We start from the raw sequence: 22,324 nt of genomic DNA, 5'->3' as shown, positions 1-22,324 counted from the left end.
GTCACGAGGGGGCGGGGTTACACACGCAATGAGGAAGTTACAGTGAAACGTATCTTTTGAGTCTGTGGCAGCTTCCAGCACGTTGTCTTGGAGACTTATTTTATGTGTCCTGTCGCCGGTTAGTTGTATGCTTTTCTCCGACAGAGTGTACCTGGAAACCTTGTATTTAGCAAACTGGGAAGAAAAAAGATGAATTCACCGGATCCGTGTTTTATATTATTGTTGAGTTTACTAGCAGTGAGCTCCTGCTGTGGATTCTATCTTCCGGGTTTAGCACCAGTCAGTTTTTGTGAAAATGTATCTGAAGGCGTTCCGGGGGAATGTCAGGTGAGGAATTATTGCTTTATTGTTATAGTTTTTATTACCTTATCCGGCCAGTTACCTCATAACAAAAATAAAGAATGAATTTTGGAATTACACACTTTTTTTTTTCTTTTTTTTTTTTTTTAAATGTCTATGATGTATGAATAAATTGTCCTCTGCATTACCTTCTCTGTCATTGCTATAGACCGAGATCCAGCTATTTGTGAACAGATTAGACTCTGTGGAATCAGTCCTCCCTTTTGAGTATGATGCGTAAGTACATTAAGTCAGATTATAAGGTTCATTATATCGGCATTTCAATACAATGATTGATCAGTCTTGAAACTCCCTTTGCTTTAGGTTTGATTTCTGCAAAGATAAAAATGAAAGAAGACCTTCAGAGAACCTTGGTCAAGTGTTATTTGGAGAAAGAATAGAGACATCCCCATACAAGGTATTTGTATTTACTCTCAATGGCTTAACAGCCGATTCCTCTAGTTGGCTATTCACCTATTGTGTTCAGATGTTCTTGTTTCAGGGGGCTTTTGAAGATTAGGCCATACACTCTTCACATAATGAGCTGCCAACACGTCTTGTCTGTCAAGTTTTACCTGATGTAAATGTTATTGACACACATGTTTCCTACCTTATTTAATTATAATTGAAATCTCAGGCTTGCAGCTATACCTACTTTTTAGAATGCAGAAGTAAATGGTAACAGGGTAAACTTGTATAGCGAGGAATAGGAGACCACAGCAAATATAATTTTTGCTTACCCTTTTGCTCCAACAGCAAAAATCCACTATTAAGCTTTCACAGCTTTCCAAAAGAAGAAAAAACTAGAAAGTGGTGGATTACAGTTGTCAGCAAAGAGAAAAATGCCACTGTAAATGCCACTTAAAAACCTAATCGCAGCTGTGATTAATAAATTTTTTCAACTGTATTACAGGGTAATGTAATACGAAGTTTAGAGTTATAAATTTACACTAATATATTTTTTTAAATATTATACATTTTGCTAGAGGTACGCTGCTAAAAAATGCAGAAACTAATGCATCATCACACTCTGTTAAAAGAAGGGACTACAAACAAAATGGTTTCATTTTGTATTGTTCTGAAGAGAAACTGTATTTTTTCTTTCCAGTTTTGACGTAGAACAAAATAAAAGAACGGTTAGTAACAGTACTCTGTGATAAGGTGTATGGTAAACCAGCTGCAGTGATGCCAGATCTCACAAAAGAAACAAGCGACATGGTCTGGAAAAACAAGCTCAAAATAAGGGACTTGCCTCACTCAAAATATAGTGAAAATATAAGTTTTAGAAATCATAGCAACCATAGTATACAGTAGCCTATTTACAATAACATATTTTCAATAAATGCATCCTTAACATTAAATATATCCTCAAAAATAGTTTAAATATTTCAGAAATACATTTGGCCATCTAAAATCAATGAATAGCCTATATCTTTCTCTCCTGCATACACGCACACATTGCCTGGGCACTTTTGGACCAAGTGTCATAAGCAATTTATTTAATTTTAATTATTTAAAATTGGTTATTTTATTTTATTGTCATTTATTATTTAAATTACAGATCTGTTTCTCAGCAGCATCAAATCTGCATCATACCTAACAATAAATTAGTGAAGACTTGGAAACAACTGAGAAATGTGCTATTTACCTCTATTTTTCCTTGCATCTGGATTAATCATGAATGTATATGTAGTAATTATATATATTGGTCTTCAGCACAATGTGCAATAAGCCAAATACAAGTGTGATGCAGCAATTAACTTCTGAATCAAAGCATATGCTTATCATGTTCTACTTAAAATAGAAGCCCCATTTTTTGGGCAACAGGAATTGGTATAATTAGAAAAATGTTCTGTGATAAACCCTTTGGCCTTTGGTTTCATGAAAAACATTATCAGAATGAAATTGACTGGTTATTTTCCGGTTGCCAACATTTAAAAATAGTTTCACTCCGGAACAATTGAAAGGGACTTTGTTCCCAATTTCGGTTACGTTCTGCCAAAAATTTCATTAGTTTTCGTTTTTCTTTTTTGTTCTTTGAGCTGTTTTTAGTCCCTGCTTAAAAGGGTCCATTATACAGCAGCAATGTGCCTGTTGTAATTAACTTGTCAAGCAAGTTTGTTAACAATGTATTCCTGCTTTTTGCCATGATGTAATGGATAATCATCCTTTAAAATCTATATATGTTTTTTACTTTCTCCTCTCAGTTTTCATTTAAGGCTGATCAGGCATGTACGAAGGTCTGCACCAAATCTTATGATACTTCTGAAAAAGAGGCTAAGTTAAGGTTGGATTTTCTAAAGAGAGGAATGGAGCTGAATTACCAGCACCACTGGTAAGTCTACAAAGAGAGTCATAGGAGTGCTTTGTTGTAGTTATGTAAACCACAGTTGCACGGCCAGAAATAAAGGGGAAAAAACAATATATATATATATATATATATATATATATATATATATATATATATATTTTATATATATATATATTTTTATATATATATATATATTTATATATATATATATATATATATATATTATATTCCCTAAAATTAAAAATATGGTGCCAAGAAATGCCCTTGTAATAATGTCTTTTGTTTTTATTTGTTAACATTTGGTATAGTTCTAGTATTCTATTATTATAGTCCTAGTTTAACATGTTATGGCATAAAATATGAGTTGATGTTGATTTAAATTTTTAGGGTAAGTGGTAATAAATTCCTAATCTTGAGAATTACTATTAATACAATTATTAAATTGACTTATTTGACATAACCGAATGAGAAACAGTTTCCGTTTTAAGTAGTTAGAAAAAAAAATGCTTTCATAAAGGTAAAAATGCCCCATAAAATCAAATTCAGGAGGCAAATATTGTCACTTAATAGAAAAGTTATTTTAGTTGTATCATTCTTCTCCTTCAGACATTAGCATGACCTAGTTGGAACACAAAAAATGTTAACAAAGACAATAGTGATTTGTGACTTTAGGGTTTGGTATGTAATCCATTTCTTTTATTGTATGTTTAAACGTTGCAGATAGCAGATCAGTAACTTTGGTTTATTCTCTTTTGTTTTCCAGGATTGTGGACAACATGCCTGTAACGTGGTGTTATATTGTGGAGGGTGATCAGAAAATCTGCAATCCCGGATTTCCAATTGGATGTCTTGTTAACCAAGAGGGTAAACCAAAGGATGCCTGTGTTATCAATGTGAGAGAGCTTGTTTAATCACTTTCTTAGCAGTGTGGAAATATTTTGTTGGATAAAGGGTGTTTTAAAAAAGAACTATATTAGTAACAAAAACATTTCATACTGAGGGTAGATGAAGCCTTTTTATGCTGACCAGTTTATTTATGGACAATTAATTTGTCATCTGCTTTTTCAGGCCGAGTTCAACAAGAAGAACACTTATTATCTTTTCAACCATGTGGACATCACCATAACTTACCACAGTGGGGTTGAACAGGCTGGGAATGGTGCTCGACTTGTGGCAGCTACTCTGGAACCAAAGAGGTCTGATTGTGCAACTGTAAATACCCTACCTTTGGCCTCTGAAAACTAATGTCATATTTTAAAGACCCCATGAAATGGTTTGAAGAGCACCGTTATCCTTCATGTGTTGTCCCTTTTTTGTTTGTCACAGCCATGGTCCATGATTTGCTACAGAGAGCATTTGATTGGACAAAAATTTGGACATACCATGAGTGCAGGATGAGTCATCAACATTTCTTTGTCAATTTTCTCAGAAGAGAAAAACTAAATTTTATTGTCAGTCGATTTTTTTCCAATTTGAGTTATTAAATGTTTCCCAAAGTCTAAGTGGGAGTTTGACTAATTGAACGAATTCATTTTCACATGCATATTCATTGCATTAAATCTCTTAAACTCTCATCCTCCACAATATTAATCTGCCGGTAGACTGTGGCTTTGTATTGTTACAGCAATTGTGAAGCTGCATTCATGATTCGTGTCAACCTCCGTGGCTCTATCATAGGAGATTATTCTGACATTATTGCCCATAGAATGTTAATGGGAATGCCGTGTTATGCTGTTTTATGCTAAGATTGTTGGCTCATCTTGGTTGAAAGGCTCTGTTTGTGAAGTGTGATGACTCGGCGTGCACACATTACAAAGGTTCCTCCCATCTCACAAGTGTTTATACCATATGCAAATGCATTAATCACTATTAAGAAAAATGTGTTAACTTTTTTTTTAATTTTTATCGTATGCGTTAATTTTGACAGTTCTACAAAAAATTGTATTTAGTTTTTGCCAGCTTTTAGGAGCACAATAGCATATAAAGTATGAAGCTTTATATAAGTTTTATATTCGTTGTAATACCATAGTAATAATACAGGAAAATGAAAACTAAGGAATTACAAATTATTATTTTGTTGTTATAGTTTTACTACAATTACCATGTAATTTGTAGTAAAACTGAAGCAACCACAAAAATGACCATGGTTAATCTCAAAACCTTGGTTACGATATGGATACAATACACTGTATTGAAACCATGGTTACTTAACATAATTTTCATAGTTACTACAATATGACTATAGTAAAACCATAGTTAAAATATGGCAGTGGTTTTTATACATTTAACTAAATTTTCTTTCTTCTTCAATTAATGAAAAATATAATAGCACCTTAAAAGTCGCCCATAACACTCGTGCATTAGATTTATATTCTTCTGAAGTCATATGATGGTGTGTGAGAAACAGACCAAAATGTAAATGTTAATTAACCTCTTCGCCCATTAGAAATTCACTCACATGAGAGAACAGCTTGTTTACATAAGCACTGCGAGTGCACCTGACACCTTGAACAAGATTTTTCGAGAGCTGCACACACAAGACGCACTGTGGTGCAAGGCGAAAGTTTAAATAAGGCAAGAGAAAAAAGAAAAGAAAAATAAATTGCACACATTGGTTCTTGTGCATTGTCAGTATTTTTGTTGAATGTGTGAAAGTGAACAAATCTGCCTTTATTACCAGAGTTTTTGTTTTCCTGTATTATCATTATGGTTTCACTATGAATATTGTGGTTAAAATATGGTTATAGTAGTAAAACCATGATAAATGTATTGCGAGGGAAAGCAACCTATTGCAATCGCACAAGCGTATTGCAAGGGCATGCAAAACCATTTCAGAAAAAGTCTCACTCTGTCCTCTAAGGGACATTGACTAAAAGCCACAAAACTTCAATTTTGATTTCATGGGGATTTTGTCTTTCTCAAATTCGATGGCCCCATGTTGCTGTTTTAAGCACAAATGATTTCTTGTTCAACCAAATTACAATGTCAGGCTCAAGAGTCATCTGCATGCGAGCATATTTCAATAAGAACACAAAGTAAATGTTTGTTATATGCACATGAAATGTCACAATTAATGGTAGCTCAACTACAATATAGTAGTAGCTCTTTGTTAGATAAGAGGAATAAAATTGTTTCTGTTTGGTTCACAGTATTAAACATGGTGATGATCAATCTTGCGAAGGCCCTCCCATGGAGATCCCAGCAGAATTCAACAGTAATCTCAAAGTGACCTACTCCTATTCAGTTAAATTCAAAGTAAGTCTGCTCTGAGTCCATATCTGGAGATGGTTGGAAATTGGGTGTAAGAGAGTTTAAAAGTTTATTTATTTATCTATTTTTTTAAAGCCAAATGTTGACATTAAGTGGGCTTCTCGGTGGGATTACATTTTGGTTTCCATGCCTCACACCAACATCCAGTGGTTTAGGTAAGCAAATATCTCCCAATGGTGAAAAAGAAGGCAGTCTAATAAATATATATATATATATATATATATATATCTCCATACAATTTAATGTCAAATATTCATTTTTTTCAGCATCATGAACTCATTGGTTATTGTGCTCTTCCTGTCTGGCATGGTGGCAATGATTATGCTTAGAACACTGCACAAGGACATTGCCAGGTACAACCAGCTGGACCAGGTACACTGAAATTTCCTTTTATCTAGATAGAATAAGAGATTGATAGTCACCACATTCTCTTGTCAACAGAACTGACACTCCTACACAGGCACAATGAAAGCAAACTTCCAGTTTTTCCAGTTACAGATATTGTGTTCGTTTATAGGTTTAGTTCACCCAAAAATGAAAATTCTCTCATCATTTACTCACCCTCTGACATCCCAGACGTGTATGGCTTTCTTCTGCTGAACACAGACAAAGATTTTATTAGAATATCTCAGCTCTGTAGGTCCATACAATGTAAGTGAATGGTGATCAGGCTTTTGAAGCTCCAAAAAGTAGATAAAGTCAACATAAACATAATCTGTCAGACTCCAGTGGTTTAATCAATGTATTCTGAAGCGATTTAGTTGGTTTTGGGTGAGACCAGACCAAAATATTTCAAAATGTTCACTGTACATCTTGTCATTGCAGTCTCTGGGCTTGATCATGATTTTAAGCTTGATTACACTTTCTAGTGCTTGATGCAAGCGCAGAGCGCTAGATGGTGCTAGGAAGTGTAATCGAGCTTGAAAACATGATCACTGAGGAGACTGCTGTCAAGATGAACAATGAAAAAGTAGTTACATTTTGGTTTGTTCTCACCCAAAACCAATTGAATTGCTTCAGAAAACATGGATCAAAACACTGGAGGCTGATGGATTATGTTTATGCTGACGATCTACTTTTTGGAGTTTTAAAGGTCTGAAAACTATTCACTTGCATTGTATGGACCTACAGAGCTAAGATATTCTTATAAAAATCTTTGTTTGTGTTCAGCAGAAGTAAGTCATACACATCTCAGATGGCATGAATGTGAGAAAATGATGAGAGAATTAAATTTTTTGGGTGAACTATCCCTTTAAGTCATAATTATACCAACATCCTCATGTGTCCTGTAGTTGCTCAATATTTACGTGCCTCCTGTTTTGTTTTGGCCAGTTTGAATGAATAGGTTTCCCAAAAATAGAAATAAACTGACATTGTTTTCTTAGTTTAAAATGTGTGTAATTTCTGTGCCTTTAATAAACAGAATTGTACAAGTAACAATCATGGCACTGTGTTGGGCTGGTCGGTATACTCAAAAAAACAGAACAATGTTTTGATAGTGCCTCAGTGTTTATACTTTTAACAGAATTCAGCCTACAAATGGCTTACTTCTAGTTGTCTCTGCGTATTAAGCTGGGATATGAGAAAGTATTTCAACATCGAAAAAATTACACAGTTCAGCTTTAAATGTGTTATCAGTTTTCTCATTCTATACCTCCAGTCACTGAAACTTCTGTTGTGACTTTCACAGGCAGACTGGGTTAAGATCCCTCCAGCTGCAAACAGTACCTATGTAAGCTTACATGCTTATGTTGTTGCTGATAATTATGATTTGGTGATTGTTTGGCTTCTGTGAACTTTCACTGTAAAAAATATTGTAATCTTACTTTACCATGCTCTCCAATCAAGGTGTAAATGAAAGAAGCTGTTCTGCAATGAATAGATAATGTCACTGAGGGAACTGTAAATGTGACATTCACCACGTGTACACACTTGGCCTTTAGATCACGGTGTTTGGCAACTGGCCATAATAGTTTACTTGCAATGACCTCACATGATCAACAACAATGTCCAATGGAACAATAATTTAACAAAGTCATATTGAGGTTGTGATTGAATCTACAGTATGTTGTTATATCACCTGTAGGAAGATGCCCAGGAGGAGTCCGGGTGGAAGCAAGTACATGGAGACGTGTTCAGGCCGCCCAAGATGGGCATGCTCCTGTCTGTCTTTCTTGGACAGGGCACTCAGATCTTCACCATGACCTTCATCACCCTTTGTAAGTGCTATCTGGAACAGAATGACAGTAAAATAAATCGATACAGCTCATGCACTATACTCCAAGTTTTTTGAAGCCATTCGATCACTTTTTATGATGAACTGAGCAGATATTTTGGGACATTTCCTCACCTTCCCAATTCTTTATTAGTTTAGTTTTAGGCTTGATCATTTTTCAACACATTACTGTTATAATTGTGAATAGCTTAAAATAAATGAATGGTCTGTCTACAAAAATGATGATCCAACTTCTCTCTCTAGTGCTGGCCTGTCTGGGGTTCCTCTCTCCAGCTAACAGAGGAGCTCTCATGACCTGTGCAGTGGTACTGTGGGTTCTGTTGGGCACACCTGCTGGCTATGTCTCAGCCAGACTCTATAAGAGTAAGGATGTTTTTCTTCTGTAAATTCTTGTAATCTTATTGAGTCTGACATTATCAAATACAGTGGCCCCAAAAAGTATTTGGACACTTATTGTAAAAAAAAATATATATATATTTTTTAAATACCTGGTCCCAAAATGATTTTTAGTAGATGCTCAGACAGATGTCCTAGCAGAGAAACCAGAATTCATCATATTAACTATAGACATTTTCTACTAACATTTGACTGTTATTTCTGTGTAATATCCAATTTTACAACTTTGTTGCCATGATGACGTAACGCCACTTAAACCCTAAAAAAAACATGAAATACGATGATTCAATCAACTTTTACAGCTCAAATAATACATGAGTTTTCACAGAAGAATTAATGCAAGTCCTTTTGTACAATTATGAGCTTCACATTTAAACTCGCCACAAAATTAACTTCCATTGTAAGTGCCTCAACGTAACCTCGATTTTTGGTAGGCTAAATAGATTTTTGTGGTAATCAACATTGTGCCACAAATGCTGTCGAATGAGCTTAACTTGTATTGAACCTGGAATATTTAAAAATGTTTAGCTTGAAAGAGCGCTTGTTTGAGAGTGCTTTTTTTTTTTTTTTTCTTTTTTTTTTTTTTTTAAATAAATGCCTCTCCATTTGATATTTTCTGATCTAATTCAATGACATTCATGCATTTTTTTTTTACTTGTGACATAAGTACTTTTTGAGGGCCTCTGTATATTTTGTTCTCAAAATAAATGATGATATCTATAATAAAAGAAAAGGATCAGGCATCATAATACTAGTTTTTTCAGTATTTGGTTAAATATGTATTTTTTTGGAATCTTTACTAAATGCTTCTATAGCTGACCAAATCATTTCTTCTATGTCATCAGCTTTTGGTGGTGAAAACTGGAAAACCAATGTTCTTCTCACAGCCTTTTTGTGTCCTGGGTATGTTTTTTTACTCCATTCATCATCATATGAAAATGATCAAATTAGCTGAAAACCGATTCATAAGCTTAATTCAATTGTTGTTCTTGCAGGATCATATTTGTGGACTTCTTCCTGATGAATCTGATCCTATGGGTAGAGGGCTCGTCCGCTGCTGTTCCATTTGGTACACTCGTGGCCATCCTGGCACTGTGGTTTGGCATCTCTGTACCTCTCACTTTTGTGGGTGCATACTTTGGCTTCAAGAAAACAGTGAGTATGTCTCCTTGTGCAGAGCGGTAGCTGTTTATGTGTTCTTCAACAGCTCCAAAGTATCATTGGGTGTCCTGACAATCAGACAAGTGACATTTAATTATAGGATTACAGATTGAGACTTAAAGGGATAGCTCTCCCTATAATGAAAATTCTGTCATTGTTCACATGCCCTTGTGTTGTTCCAAACCCATATTACTTTATTTTCCCCCCATTGAACACAAAAGGAGAAGTTTAGCAGAATGTCTGAGCTGCTCTCTTTCGAACAGTGTTGTTCCAAGCAATTGCAAGCCATATGATTGCTTTGTGTGAAGAATATGAAGATCTAACATAATAACAGGCATGGTCATTGTTTTGAAAAGAGCAGTATAGATTCAAAACCTAAACTCCAGAATTACCATGTTTGTCTATTTATTGACTATGCATTTCAACATATTTCAGAATATTTGCTTGTACCACTATCAGCTGCTTTTGCTTTTCCCATCTGTGTGTGCTTTTCCTTTGGCACAGTGTGATGCACGGTATCATCATTACCGTGGGTGTTTATATTTTTCTACTTTAACAGGGCATTGAGCCACCAGTGCGAACAAACCAGATCCCACGCCAAATTCCTCAGCAGTCCTTTTTCACCAAACCTGTGCCAGGCATCTTCATGGGCGGCATCCTGCCCTTTGGCTGCATCTTTATCCAGCTCTTCTTCATCCTCAACAGCATTTGGTATAGTCAGCCAGCTTGTATGTCTCTTGACATATCAGTATCTGAAAATAGTTGATACTAGCCATCTGATATTTTTGCTTTAAAATGTTTCTCTGCAGGTCTCATCAGATGTATTACATGTTTGGCTTCCTTTTCTTGGTCTTCATCATCCTGGTCATTACCTGCTCCGAGGCCACTGTTTTGCTCTGCTATTTCCATTTATGTGCAGAGGTGAGAGGGAAAATTCATGAGTATGAAAATATCTTTCAAACAACATGGATTTGTCATTTATTGAGAATATGAATTGTTTAAATCTTATTCGTATTTTTATTTTACAGGATTATCACTGGTGGTGGCGATCATTCCTGACCAGCGGTTTTACGGCTGCATATCTCTTTGTCTACGCAGTACATTACTTCTTTTCAAAACTACAACTTGTTGGGGCTGCAAGCACCATACTCTACTTTGGATACACCACGATCATGGTGCTCATTTTCTTCATTTTTACAGGTATGGTGTCTGTCTGCCACAATCTAATTGCCTTTAGCCTCGAAAAGCCATCTCCTATTAGTGCAGAAACGTTGAAGTGGTTATATTTTAATCTTTTTAACATTGATAAATATAGTGATATTATTTCACCAAACATCCTCAGTCATTTCAATATACCACTGTTAACCAGTTAAGAGCAAATAACTTTAGTACACACAGTTTATCCACACAGCTGATTATCATGTTTACTCTACTGGTGAATACGGGAAAGTATTGTCATAAAAGGTTTGATGTACAGTTCAAAAGCTGTAGGATTTGTATCCTGTTCCTGAAAGACAAAACTTTATATGCTTAACGTGTTATGTAAATGTTTGCCCAAGTCTAGGGCCTTTTTTCTCTAGAACCACAACCTTTTCATGACGTCAATGTTCAGAGATAATTTTCAGTGTTGGTGCAATTACTGGGTTTATCTTTGTAGGGCAGAGTGGATTTAATGCTGCAGAATGCTGATGCTTTTGTTTGCCAGGGGACCAGTTTTAGTTTTTTAGTTTTTTTTTCTGCCCAACAATGGTCATACTGTGTTCTGGCTGAGGGTAATTGGGACACTTATAAATATTCCTGCTCATCCATCAGTGTTGTTGTTGAAAGACAGCGGCGCTCCCTCTTGCCTTAATCAAATCTCTCTTGCTTCCCCTCATTGATATGCTGAGGAGGAGGTGGCAAAAGCTGGGCAGCTGTCTGCCAGCCATGGCTTAAGTACCTATAGCTGTAAACAGCTGTAGATAACATCTACAAACACTTATTCATGTTGATTCAGTGCTCGCAGCCTCCCCAAATTATAGGTAAATATCCACTGTAGAAATATAGCACGTATTTTCCTGTGAATCAGCAGGATGATCCAATATCAGGGTTGGAATAAAATAATATTGTGATTGAATTGTTTAAACCTGAAGTGTGCAAATTATTAATCTCAAAGTCCTTTTTTCTATAAAATTACACTTTTGTTTTTTGAGATGTGCATTCTTTCTGCGTATTGCCACCTACTGGGCAGGGAGGAGAATTTATAGTAAAAATGGACCAAAAATATTTATCTATTTCTCACCGACACCTATCATATCTCTTCTGAAGACATTGATTAAACCACTTGAGTTTTATGGATTACTTTTATGCTGCCTTTTTGCTTTTTGGACTTCTATAATTCTGGCCACCATTCACTTGCATTGTATGGACCTGAGCTGAGATATTCTTCATAAAATCTTTGTGTTCAGCAGAAGAAAGTCACACACATCTGGGATGGTATGAGGGACAGTAAATAATGAGAGGATTTTTTTATGGAGAACTATTCCTTCATTATGAAGAGACCGCTATAAGTAAGCCATTTGTTGGTTTATTTTCTCAAACTGCAAACTATCTGTTTGTTCGATCAACAGCAGATGGGGGGTATATTTGGAGTTGTTTGAAATTTTTTGCAATTCTGTTCAGTGGCGCTAGTAGGGCAGAAATTACACACTTCAGCTTTAATGTATTGCAATTTAAAAGTGATGTTGCAATATTTTACTCCCTTGTATCTCATTCATCTTCATTGGACGTTGGTGCTTTGTTCAACATGTGCTAAACTTCCTGCTCTACTTCATCTGAGATCCACTGAATTAGCATAAAAATAGGCATGTCAGTGCCAGTAAAAAAACAACGCAAGGAAATAGGACCAGTGTGTTTATCATTTGCATTTTGGTTGTATAGAAATAGTATTTGCTGACCTAATTCTGGTATGTTTCCACTTCACACTTGTCTCTTTTTTAATTTATTTTTTTACCTAAAACATGAATGTGAAAATTTTTACAAATATTGATTCTTAGCATGAGAATATGAATACAGTATTATGATGTAAAATATCCCAATAACCTCTACTGTTTAATTGATTTATTATTTCTAGCCACTAATCCAAGCTCCTTGTTGACAGTACTAGTCTATCACAGTGCTGACATTTCATAGGTCTACACATAGAGTATTCATAACTTGTACTGAACCATAACAATACTCAAGTTTATCCAGTGTAATTGCAGCAACTATCACGGCTTTGCTTTGAAAAATGGCAAACCACGTCCATCCGTTTTTAGAGTGGATATTAGCCACAATATATTTGTTGCCATGGAATCTACTAGATGTTTTAGAGTCCCTGGCTACAGCTGTTATAGCAACTTCCATGCACAGGTGCTTGACGGCTGAAAATATGAGGCAACAGAGAAACCAGAGGATAACCGGATTGCCATTAAAAGCTTGTGATGCTTTCAGGATTTGAGTACACCAGACCATCTCTATACCCGTAATAAAATAATGGTTACACTATCCCATGCAATGGCTTGTTTCACCCTAACCTAGTGAAAGAACGTGTGTGGAAAGTGAGTGGGAGGACTGGGAATCATCTGTACATCTGAAAATAGATCCAAAGCTACAGATTTAAATCAGAACTATTGTTGATTGGCTCCTCTCACACATACTCTGCCACCCAGTGATGATCAGATTTAATCCTGTGCTCCATTTTACTCTGCTCATTTGGTCTCCGCTACAATTCGCTACATTGAAACGGCTCCATTCACAGATGGTTATCTTATATAATCGCTCTAAAGTGATTTTAATGGAGGTTCTGTCTCATAATGTACACAATTCGAGTTTTATTATAATGTAGATTGACGGCACGATTTAAATGAGAAGATCAGATTCTGTCTATTATTTGAAGTTCAAAGGCTTATCTAACATTACTGCCTTTCTTCTTTCATCCAGGTACTATAGGCTTCTTCGCCAGCTTTTGGTTTGTAAATAAAATCTACAGTGTGCTGAAAGTGGACTAAGGGAAGGACATTTGGAGAACATATCATCTTAATACAGCTTTCAGTGGGTGGAAATCTGTAGAGACATTGAAATGAAGGAAAACATTTCTAAAGAATCAGAAAACACCTCTCTTCCTTTCTTTACTGGTGGTGTGTGGCTAAACTGTTTGTCATTCACTTGGTGTTATAGGGATAGTTCATCCAAAAATGAACATTCTGTCATTCAGGTTCCAAACCTGTATGAGTAAAGGATGACAGGATTTCCATTTTAAGTGAATAGTCCCCTTTAATTTGCGCACTTTCCTGCAGTAGGTCTGTGTTTGAATGCCAAAGACTTTTTTTCCGTGCTTTATTTGTCTCACTTTGCTTAGGAATACATTCTAGCTTCTAAACACACAGTGCTTTGAGCAGATGCCCATATCTTTATATAAAAGTCTATTTTGAAATGCAAATGTACTGTATGTTCTACTCTCTGTTATGACATACAGTTAATTGAATATTTAATAAAATTATTCCTGTCCATTTCTTTTTTTGTTTTTTATATATCATCTGTATGTATAATTTGCTCTGAAAGATCAATCACAGGACACTTTATTAGGCATGTGAAATTATCACAGTAGCCTCTATGATGTCATCTATTTGTGGATATAAATAATGATTGTTAGTTTGTTGTCACTGTCAAAATTGTTTAGTTCCATTTGTTTTTATGGTTTTATCACTGACAATTAATTTTAATGGAATGAAGGAAACAGAAGAATGTTTATGAAGCACATATCTTGCTATTAGGCACTTTTACACAAGTTAAAAATGTCTTAATAATGGGAGAGATTTAGTTATTTTATACTTTGTATATTATTTAAATGTGTAGTTCAGAAACAGCTAGATCATTCCACAAAAAAATTATACAATGCCTGCACATTTTTTCCCCCAATATCTTTAATTTAAAATTCCACAGAATGTACTGCTTTATCAAGTCTTGTGAGGTATACATCAACATTCTTTACCATGTTAAAATGAAAGAAAAATAAAGTACATCATTACAAAAATTTCTACCTCTAAATTTTTTTTAAACAGTCTGGTGTTACAGTTGAAGTAAACGTAATTACATGTTTCAGCTGACGCTGGTTAAATCTGTTGAAAGTCTGATTGTCTACAGTGTTGTTAAGTGCTGCAGACATTAGAAACAGTTAGAAAATTGTAAATGCCTGTGACGTATTGCAGCACTTACTGGTTACAAAGGAATATCTGGCTGTAGCAGAAGAAATGACCTGTTTGACACATGAATGCTGACAGATTAAATCTTTGTTTACTTATAAACATCCCAGCCAGAAATAGTTCAATTGAGCACTAGCTGTTCTATTTTGTATGGATTTAACCTCTCTAAGTGCACAAGAGAGGTTAAAGGGATAGTGCACCCAAAAATGAAATTCTGTCATTTACTCATAACCCTCATGTTGTTCCAAACCCATATGACTTCCTTTCTTTCATGGAAAACAAAAGGAAAAATAAGACACAAAAGAATGATTTCATACAGGTTTGGTAAAACATGACGCTGATCAAATGCTAACAGAATTGTAATTTTTCTGTGAACTATCCCTATAATAAAATGTGCTTCAACAGATATGAAGCCATCATATTTAATCCTATGCCATTTTAATGGTAACATGATATATACCCTGGCAGTGTCAGGGTATTCAATATCATACGCTGCAGAGAGAGGATGTACATTTTATCGAGAAAAGCCCTCTTAAATAGAGCTGACCATTCTCACTGGTCAAGAGGTAAGAGAGTGGGGAACATAATAATAAAATACCCTGAGATCCTTGGCTCATTGAATGATCTTGGATGAATCTCACAAAAGCACATCCAGGTCACATTTCACCCCAAAATCAAAAGACAAATAAAAAATAAAATAATAAAAAGAATTAAAGAATGTGAAGCATGTATGAAGCAAGTTGCGACTGATGTTATGACTGAACAGCTCTATTGTCACAAAGGAAAATATTTTTGGTCCTATTTGTTTCTTTGGATTTTGGGGTGAATTATGACCTTGACATGTTCTTGAGTGGTTTTAAATGATTCACCCTCTTGGTCAAAATACTGAAATCTCCACATTGCACACCCTGTAATGGGAAAGTGAAAGGAATAGTTCATCCAAAAATAAACATTCTCTCATCTTTTACTTAATCCTCATGCCATCCCGGATGTGTATGACTTTCTTTCTTCTGCAGAACACGAATAAAATATTTTTAGAAGAATATTTCAGCTCTGTAGGTCCATACAATGCATGTGAATGGTGACCAGACATTTGAAGCTCCAAAAATCACATAAAGGAAACATAAAAGTAATCCATATGACTTCAGTGGTTAAATACATTTTCGTAGAAGTAATATAATAGGTGTGGTTGAAAAACAGATCAATACTAAAGTCCTTCTTTCCCTCTAAATCTCCACTTTTACTTTCACACCTGAAAGTCACATTTGGTGCCTGTTTAGTTTCACTTTCACATCTGACAGTGAAAGTGGAGATGTAGAGTAAATAAGGACTTAAATATTGATCTGTTTCTCATCCACACGTCATATCCCTTCCAAAGATACCACTGGAGTTTTATGGATTACTTTTATGCTGCCTTTATTTGCTTTTTGGAGCTTCAAAGTTCTGGCACCATTCACTTGCATTGTAAAGACATACAGAGCTGAAATTCTTCTAGAAATATTTGTGTTCCGCTGAAGGCAGAAAGTCATACACATCTGGGATGGCATGAGGGGGAGTAAATGATGAGAGAATTTTTATTTTTAGATGAACCATCTTTTTAAAATTAATATTTGTTTAATATGTCATTTTGAAATTCCAAGAGAAATACAATGACAAATAGACCTTTTTCACACTCCGGGTTTTGGAATGCTGAAGTAAACATTTGCAGAGTAAACTTCGAAAGTGGTGAATGGGAGACCGCAGCAACATTATATTCACTTACCCATTTGCTCCAAGACCAAAAGAAAAAATCCACTATAACATTTGAATTACTTTCCAGAACAGAAAATAAAATAGAGTGCAGTGGATTAAGACAGTCAGTTGAGAAAATATGCCAAATTTACTGTCACTCTCTCAGCAGCTGTGGTAATTATTTTTATAAACTAATTCCAGGGTAATATAACAATAAGCATAATGTTATAAATTTACACTCATATTTAAAAATGTATTTTATATAAAAACATGCGAGATTTACGCTGCTAAACAAGATGGAAATGCATCATCACAGTCTGTGAAAAAGGTCTATTATGAGACAGTCTACTGCTGAGCAAGCAGCTTTATTAAATTGGTTGGTTTTTGTGGAGCACCATTGGAAACTACACCTTATGTAACGTTTGGGGTAATTCAGACACATATTACAATACATACAACTGAAATGAATTAATATTTACAACTCACTATCATCACATTACCGACCTTCCTAATTAGATTTAAAACAGCAGCAGTTCTAAATAACTCACCAAACCCTTTATGTTAATAAGATTCATCGCTTAAGGATCATATTGATGCATGAACAATAAATAAAACTTATTTTTCTTCAATTTCCTGAAACACGGTAAACAGACTATTGTATCTGTGTACAACAGTGCAGTTTGCTTGTAATTACTTTCACATTTAAAACACCTTTAATTCCAGAGAACTTTGATTCCACTGACAATGATTTAGTTGATATGTTTAAGTTGACATGTATACGTATAAAAATAGACAAAAACTTTTGTATATCTCCACGTGTATTCTACATTGTGGAAAATACTTAAGTTTCAAAACAACATATAGAATGCTTTCTGTCTTTGAAGTGTAAATTTTATAGCAATACATTTCCTCTTACATGGATGTCTAAAATAACATTAATTTATACTATATAATGTCTCAAAGTTATTTTTCCCATCAGTTTACTCACTATTATTCCTATTTTAAATATATTTTTTTATACTGCATTTAATTGAAAGCTCAATACTTTTAAAATTATCCACATATTCACCTCAAAGGCTTGTTGGAATGTCAAGAATTTTATCATCTTTTATGGTTGTTTTTAAAATCAGAACTTGCTTCCAGTCAGCTTAAATAAATAACCATTTTGGCAGCGCACAGTAGCCTGTAACTGATAGTAGACTTTGAACTATTTTCCCATACAAAGATTAAACATAACCCTCAACTAAAAGGAATTTTAAATAGTCAATCAACGTTAGCATGCATCTCCATAGTTCCTGACAAGACTGTATCCAGGAAACTACCAGGACTAACTATCTGCTAGGCTTTGTTGTTGCTGTCATTGTTGTTTCTGTGCAACATATATTAACCTTACAGTATGTCCATAGCATAACTAACACATTTGACTACAGATACCGTGTATTCAGTTATGTATTAAGATTGTGTTTAAAGGCACAGTCATTTGAAATCAAATTGTGCCCATGTGGAAACGGTTTGAAGCCACTAATAAATGCAATAATCACCCCAATACTTTTTCTTATGGTTTCTTGTTGCTGTGCACAGTGAGCTCCTTCTCTGAGCTCAGACTGATGGAGGTGGTCTCTTTACGGCTGTCTTTAGACCTCCTCTCTGTGGGAGAAGAGGAGGTGGTCCCTTCCTCCCAGGTGCGGAGAGGGCACACACGGGCCACCTGGCTTGACAGATGGGTGTGTGCCAAGCGTCCATCAGTCACTGTGAAGCAACTATCCACAGCGGAGCCTTGACTGATACGGCCCTGTCCGCACAAAGGCCCACAAAGCAGGGCCAGGAACTCCTTACGAACACTGCGGTGCATGTAGCCGTAGATGTAGGGGTGTAAGCAGCACTGCAGGAAGAATAGAATGAGAGCTATCGAGGCCAACCAGGGAGGCACTGCTGCACTGGAGTAAATGGATATCGTGCTCAGAACACTGTATGGGCCCATGCTGAGCACATAGGACGCCATGATGACAAACACCACCCGCGCTGCCTTACAGTGATAATGGAAGCGTCTGTGGCGAGACCTGATGGGGTAGCTGGCTGAGAAAGGCCCCTCTGACTGGGGCTGCTGCCTTTGGGGACTAGAACAGGGCGCTTGGGAATGTGGTGGGGGGTTTGACTGGATGGGGTGTACAAGAGCATTCTGTCGTCTCGCCGCCCGAAATACCATCCAGTAGCAGCAAAGCATGATCACAACAGGCAGCCAGAATGATAGTGCAGACACCAGGGCTGAATAGGAATAGCTTGAGGACCACACCACAGTGCAGGCGTTGTGACGGCGGTCAAACTCAATTGCTCCCCATCCGTACAGTGGGGGTGTGCTCTGAAGCAGGCTGAGAAGCCATGTGAGAGCTATCAGGTTGGTGCCCAAATGAGGTGTCATGCGGGTGGGGTATGACAGAGGGTGGATAATGGCAAGGTAGCGATCCACGGACACCACGATGATGGTGTTTACACCAGCGAATGCAAACAGGTGCATGAGCACCACAAGAGCCTGGCACAGACGGGCATCCAGTGGCCAGACTTCCGGCACAGTGGCAGCAATGGCAAAAGGCATGACCAGCACCGTCTGCAGCAGGTCAGCCAGAAGCAGATTGAGCACAAAGCGGTTGGCGACGTGGAGTAGCTGTGGCTTGCGCTGAAATACCAGCAGCACTACCACATTTCCAAAAAGCGAGGTGCACACTATAGCCGAGATGAGCACCATCTTAACTGTGCTGTTTACCAGAGAGGGCGACAGGGGCGCACCGGGGTCCCAGGGCATGGTGCTGGAGTTACTACCCAGTCCAGGAGGTGGAGAGGTGTGCATGGTGACAGAGAGAGTGGGAGATAACGCATTAGGAGCCTTTCGGATATCACCAACCTGAAGATCTGACGATTATTTGGTCACAGTTCGCACCTAGAGAGAGGAGGCAACAGATGAGATATGCACTCAAAAAGGGCTAAGCATACATGTTAATCACCCATCTTTGACAATTATTCTCACTTGCCAAATCTGTATGAATATTTAAGCCATAGCTTTGGATGAACCATTGTGTTCAGAACACCACTGTATAAAAAGACAACAGATGTTTAACCCATTTTCATCGCTTAGAAGAAGTGCATCGTATCTTACCTTGTCGGTCCTTACACGATTCGATGTTGGTTGGAACAGGCCAAATTATACCTCTCGCACAAACAATGAGAAACAGCTGGAAGTCACCGCTGTCATAATTCCATTGTTAACCGCGCGTTAAAGTGGCGCTGGTTCCTCTGCTGTGCAAATCTCATGCATATATTACCAATGAATGGGGGCATTTAGCCTAGTGTGACGATCACTGAAAACAAAGCATCCCCTCCTCGGCTATGCTCAAATGGCAGTCAGTTTTCAGTCGTGTGTTCTCTGTCTTGTGTCTCTGCTCTCTCTCTCAACATTAGTAGGGCTCCAGTGATGTTCTCCCATGTTCGTCTCATCAATGTAATCAATGGCAGCCACCGCGTCCTTTCGCCTCTGCTCGTGTGAGGACCTCCTTCTGAGATGGAGGATCATCAATCAGCTAAGCGCTCGCTTCTCATGTCAGAGCTGATATTCTTTTTATAATACGTTGTGAACATGCGGTGGCGCATGATACAGCATGTCACAGCGGTTACACGAACATCAGAACGCAGAGAACGCTGCCCATCATAAGCACTAATCCATTCTGCTCATTAGGACCAATGTGCATTTACGCATGCATACGTTCGTGCAATAACTAGATGTACAATCAATAATGAGTATTAACAATGGAGTGTTGAAGGACAATAAGGAAATATAAGACAAGCGTTGCTTCTACGTGATGCACACTGTATATATAATATATATATATACATACATACAGTGCATCCAGAAAGTATTCACAGCGCTTCACTTTTTCCACATTTTGCTATGTTACAGCCTTATTCCAAAATAAATAAATGATAATAATAAAAACAATACCCCATAATGACAACGTTGAAAGAAGTTTGTTTGAAATCTTTGCAAATTTATTAAAAATAAAAAACGATTATTATTATTATTATTACAATTTTTATAAATGTACATACGTATTCACAGCCTTTACTCAATACTTGGTTGAAGCACCTTTGGCACCAATTACAGCCTCAAGTCTTTTGTGTATGATGCTTCAAGCTTGGCACACACTATTTTTGGGCAGTTTCTCCCATTCTTCTTTGCAGGACCTCTCAAGCTCCATCAGGTTGGATGGGGAGTGTCGGTGCCCAGCCATTTTCAGATCTCTTCAGAGATGTTCAGTTGGGTTCAAGTCTGGGCTCTGGCTGGGCCACTCAAGGACATTCACAGAGTTGTCCCGTAGCCACTCTTTTGTTATCTTGGCTGTATGCTTAGGGTCGTTGTCCTGTTGGAAGATGAACCTTCTCCCCAGTCTGAGGTTCAGAGCGCTCTGGAGCAGGTTTTCATCAACGATGTCTCTGTACATTGTTCCTGTACATTGTTCCTGCCGTTGAAAAAACATCCCCACAGCATTGTTGGTCACCTCCCTGAATAAGGCTCTTCTCCCCTGATCGCTCAGTTTGGCCGGGCGGCCAGCTCTAGGAGGAGTCCTGGTGGTTCCAAACATCTTCCATTTACGGATGATGGAGGCTACTGTGCTTATTGGGACCTTCAATGCTACAGAAATGTTTCTGTACCCTTTCCCAGATCTGTGCCTCGATACAATCCTGTCTCGGAGGTCTACAGACAATTCCTTGGACTTCATGGCTTAGTTTGTGCTCTGACATGCACTGTTAACTGTGGGACCTTATATAGACAGGTGTGTGCCTTTCCAAATCATGTCCAATCAACTGAATTTACTTAATTGATTAGTGGAAACAGGATGCACCTGAGCTCAATTTGAGTGTCATGGCAAAGGCTATGAATACTTATGTACATGTGATTTTTTTTCATTTCAAACTAAATTCTTTCACGTTGTCATTATGGGGTATTGTTTGTAGAATTTTGAGGAAAATAATGAATTTACATTTACATTTTGGAATAGGGTTATAACATAACAAAATGTGGAAAAAGTGAAGCGCTGTGAATACTTTCCGGATGCACTTTATGTGTGTGTATATATATATATATACACATACAGGGTTAGGAGGGGTACTTTTGAAATGTTTTCCACAACAGATTACAGAATACATGCTGTAAAATGTAATTTGTAACGTATTTTGTTAGGTCACTCAAGGTCAGTAATGTGTTCTAAATACTATGTGTTACTTCATCAGCACTGGTAGATTTTTTTCACTTGTTTTGACTATAAAAACTCTGCCAGTACAGTAAGACAAAATTCACAAGTTAAAAATACATTCTCAGAAAATCTAAATATCTTATGCAGTGTTGTTTCTAAAACAAGATCAATCAATTGATCTTGTTTTAATGATTTTTACATATTTTTACAGGAACACAGTAACAAATTATCATCAAGTATATGATTTTTGCCCTAATATCAAAAGGTCTTACTAGAAAAAAAAAAAAAAAATTATGATCCAACATGAAAACAAAGAAACTAAATCATGGCAAGACCTGTGACTTCTCTTGTGTTTTTAGGTTGTGACAAGGACAGTTTCATATATTCTTAATGCAAATATTATTAGGTAATAATG

General features: G+C 36.7%; 2 protein-coding genes across 2 annotated transcripts; one reads left to right on the top strand and one right to left on the bottom strand.

Moving 5' to 3' along the window:
* The first annotated feature begins 38 nt into the window (after nucleotides 1-38).
* Nucleotides 39-14,782, top strand: LOC127660048 (transmembrane 9 superfamily member 2). The gene is made up of 17 exons (XM_052150105.1): nucleotides 39-327; nucleotides 509-576; nucleotides 664-757; nucleotides 2,547-2,674; nucleotides 3,414-3,543; nucleotides 3,719-3,846; nucleotides 5,800-5,905; nucleotides 5,996-6,075; nucleotides 6,187-6,292; nucleotides 8,007-8,139; nucleotides 8,400-8,519; nucleotides 9,398-9,455; nucleotides 9,548-9,707; nucleotides 10,273-10,424; nucleotides 10,523-10,634; nucleotides 10,742-10,913; nucleotides 13,674-14,782. The coding sequence occupies exons 1-17, from the start codon at nucleotides 190-192 to the stop codon at nucleotides 13,739-13,741; spliced, it is 1,953 nt and encodes a 650-aa protein (XP_052006065.1). The 5' UTR covers nucleotides 39-189; the 3' UTR covers nucleotides 13,742-14,782.
* A 3,224-nt stretch (nucleotides 14,783-18,006) lies between these two features.
* gpr101 (G protein-coupled receptor 101) lies at nucleotides 18,007-19,511 on the bottom strand. Its single transcript, XM_052150356.1, has one exon. The coding sequence runs from the start codon at nucleotides 19,509-19,511 to the stop codon at nucleotides 18,222-18,224; it is 1,290 nt and encodes a 429-aa protein (XP_052006316.1). The 3' UTR covers nucleotides 18,007-18,221.
* Nucleotides 19,512-22,324: the final 2,813 nt, after the last annotated feature.

The sequence above is a fragment of the Xyrauchen texanus genome, chromosome 19 (genome assembly GCF_025860055.1).
Source record: "Xyrauchen texanus isolate HMW12.3.18 chromosome 19, RBS_HiC_50CHRs, whole genome shotgun sequence".
In the NCBI taxonomy this organism is placed as follows: Eukaryota; Metazoa; Chordata; class Actinopteri; order Cypriniformes; family Catostomidae; genus Xyrauchen; species Xyrauchen texanus.
Note: the sequence above shows the minus strand (reverse complement) of the source record. Positions and strands in the feature narration are given on the sequence as shown.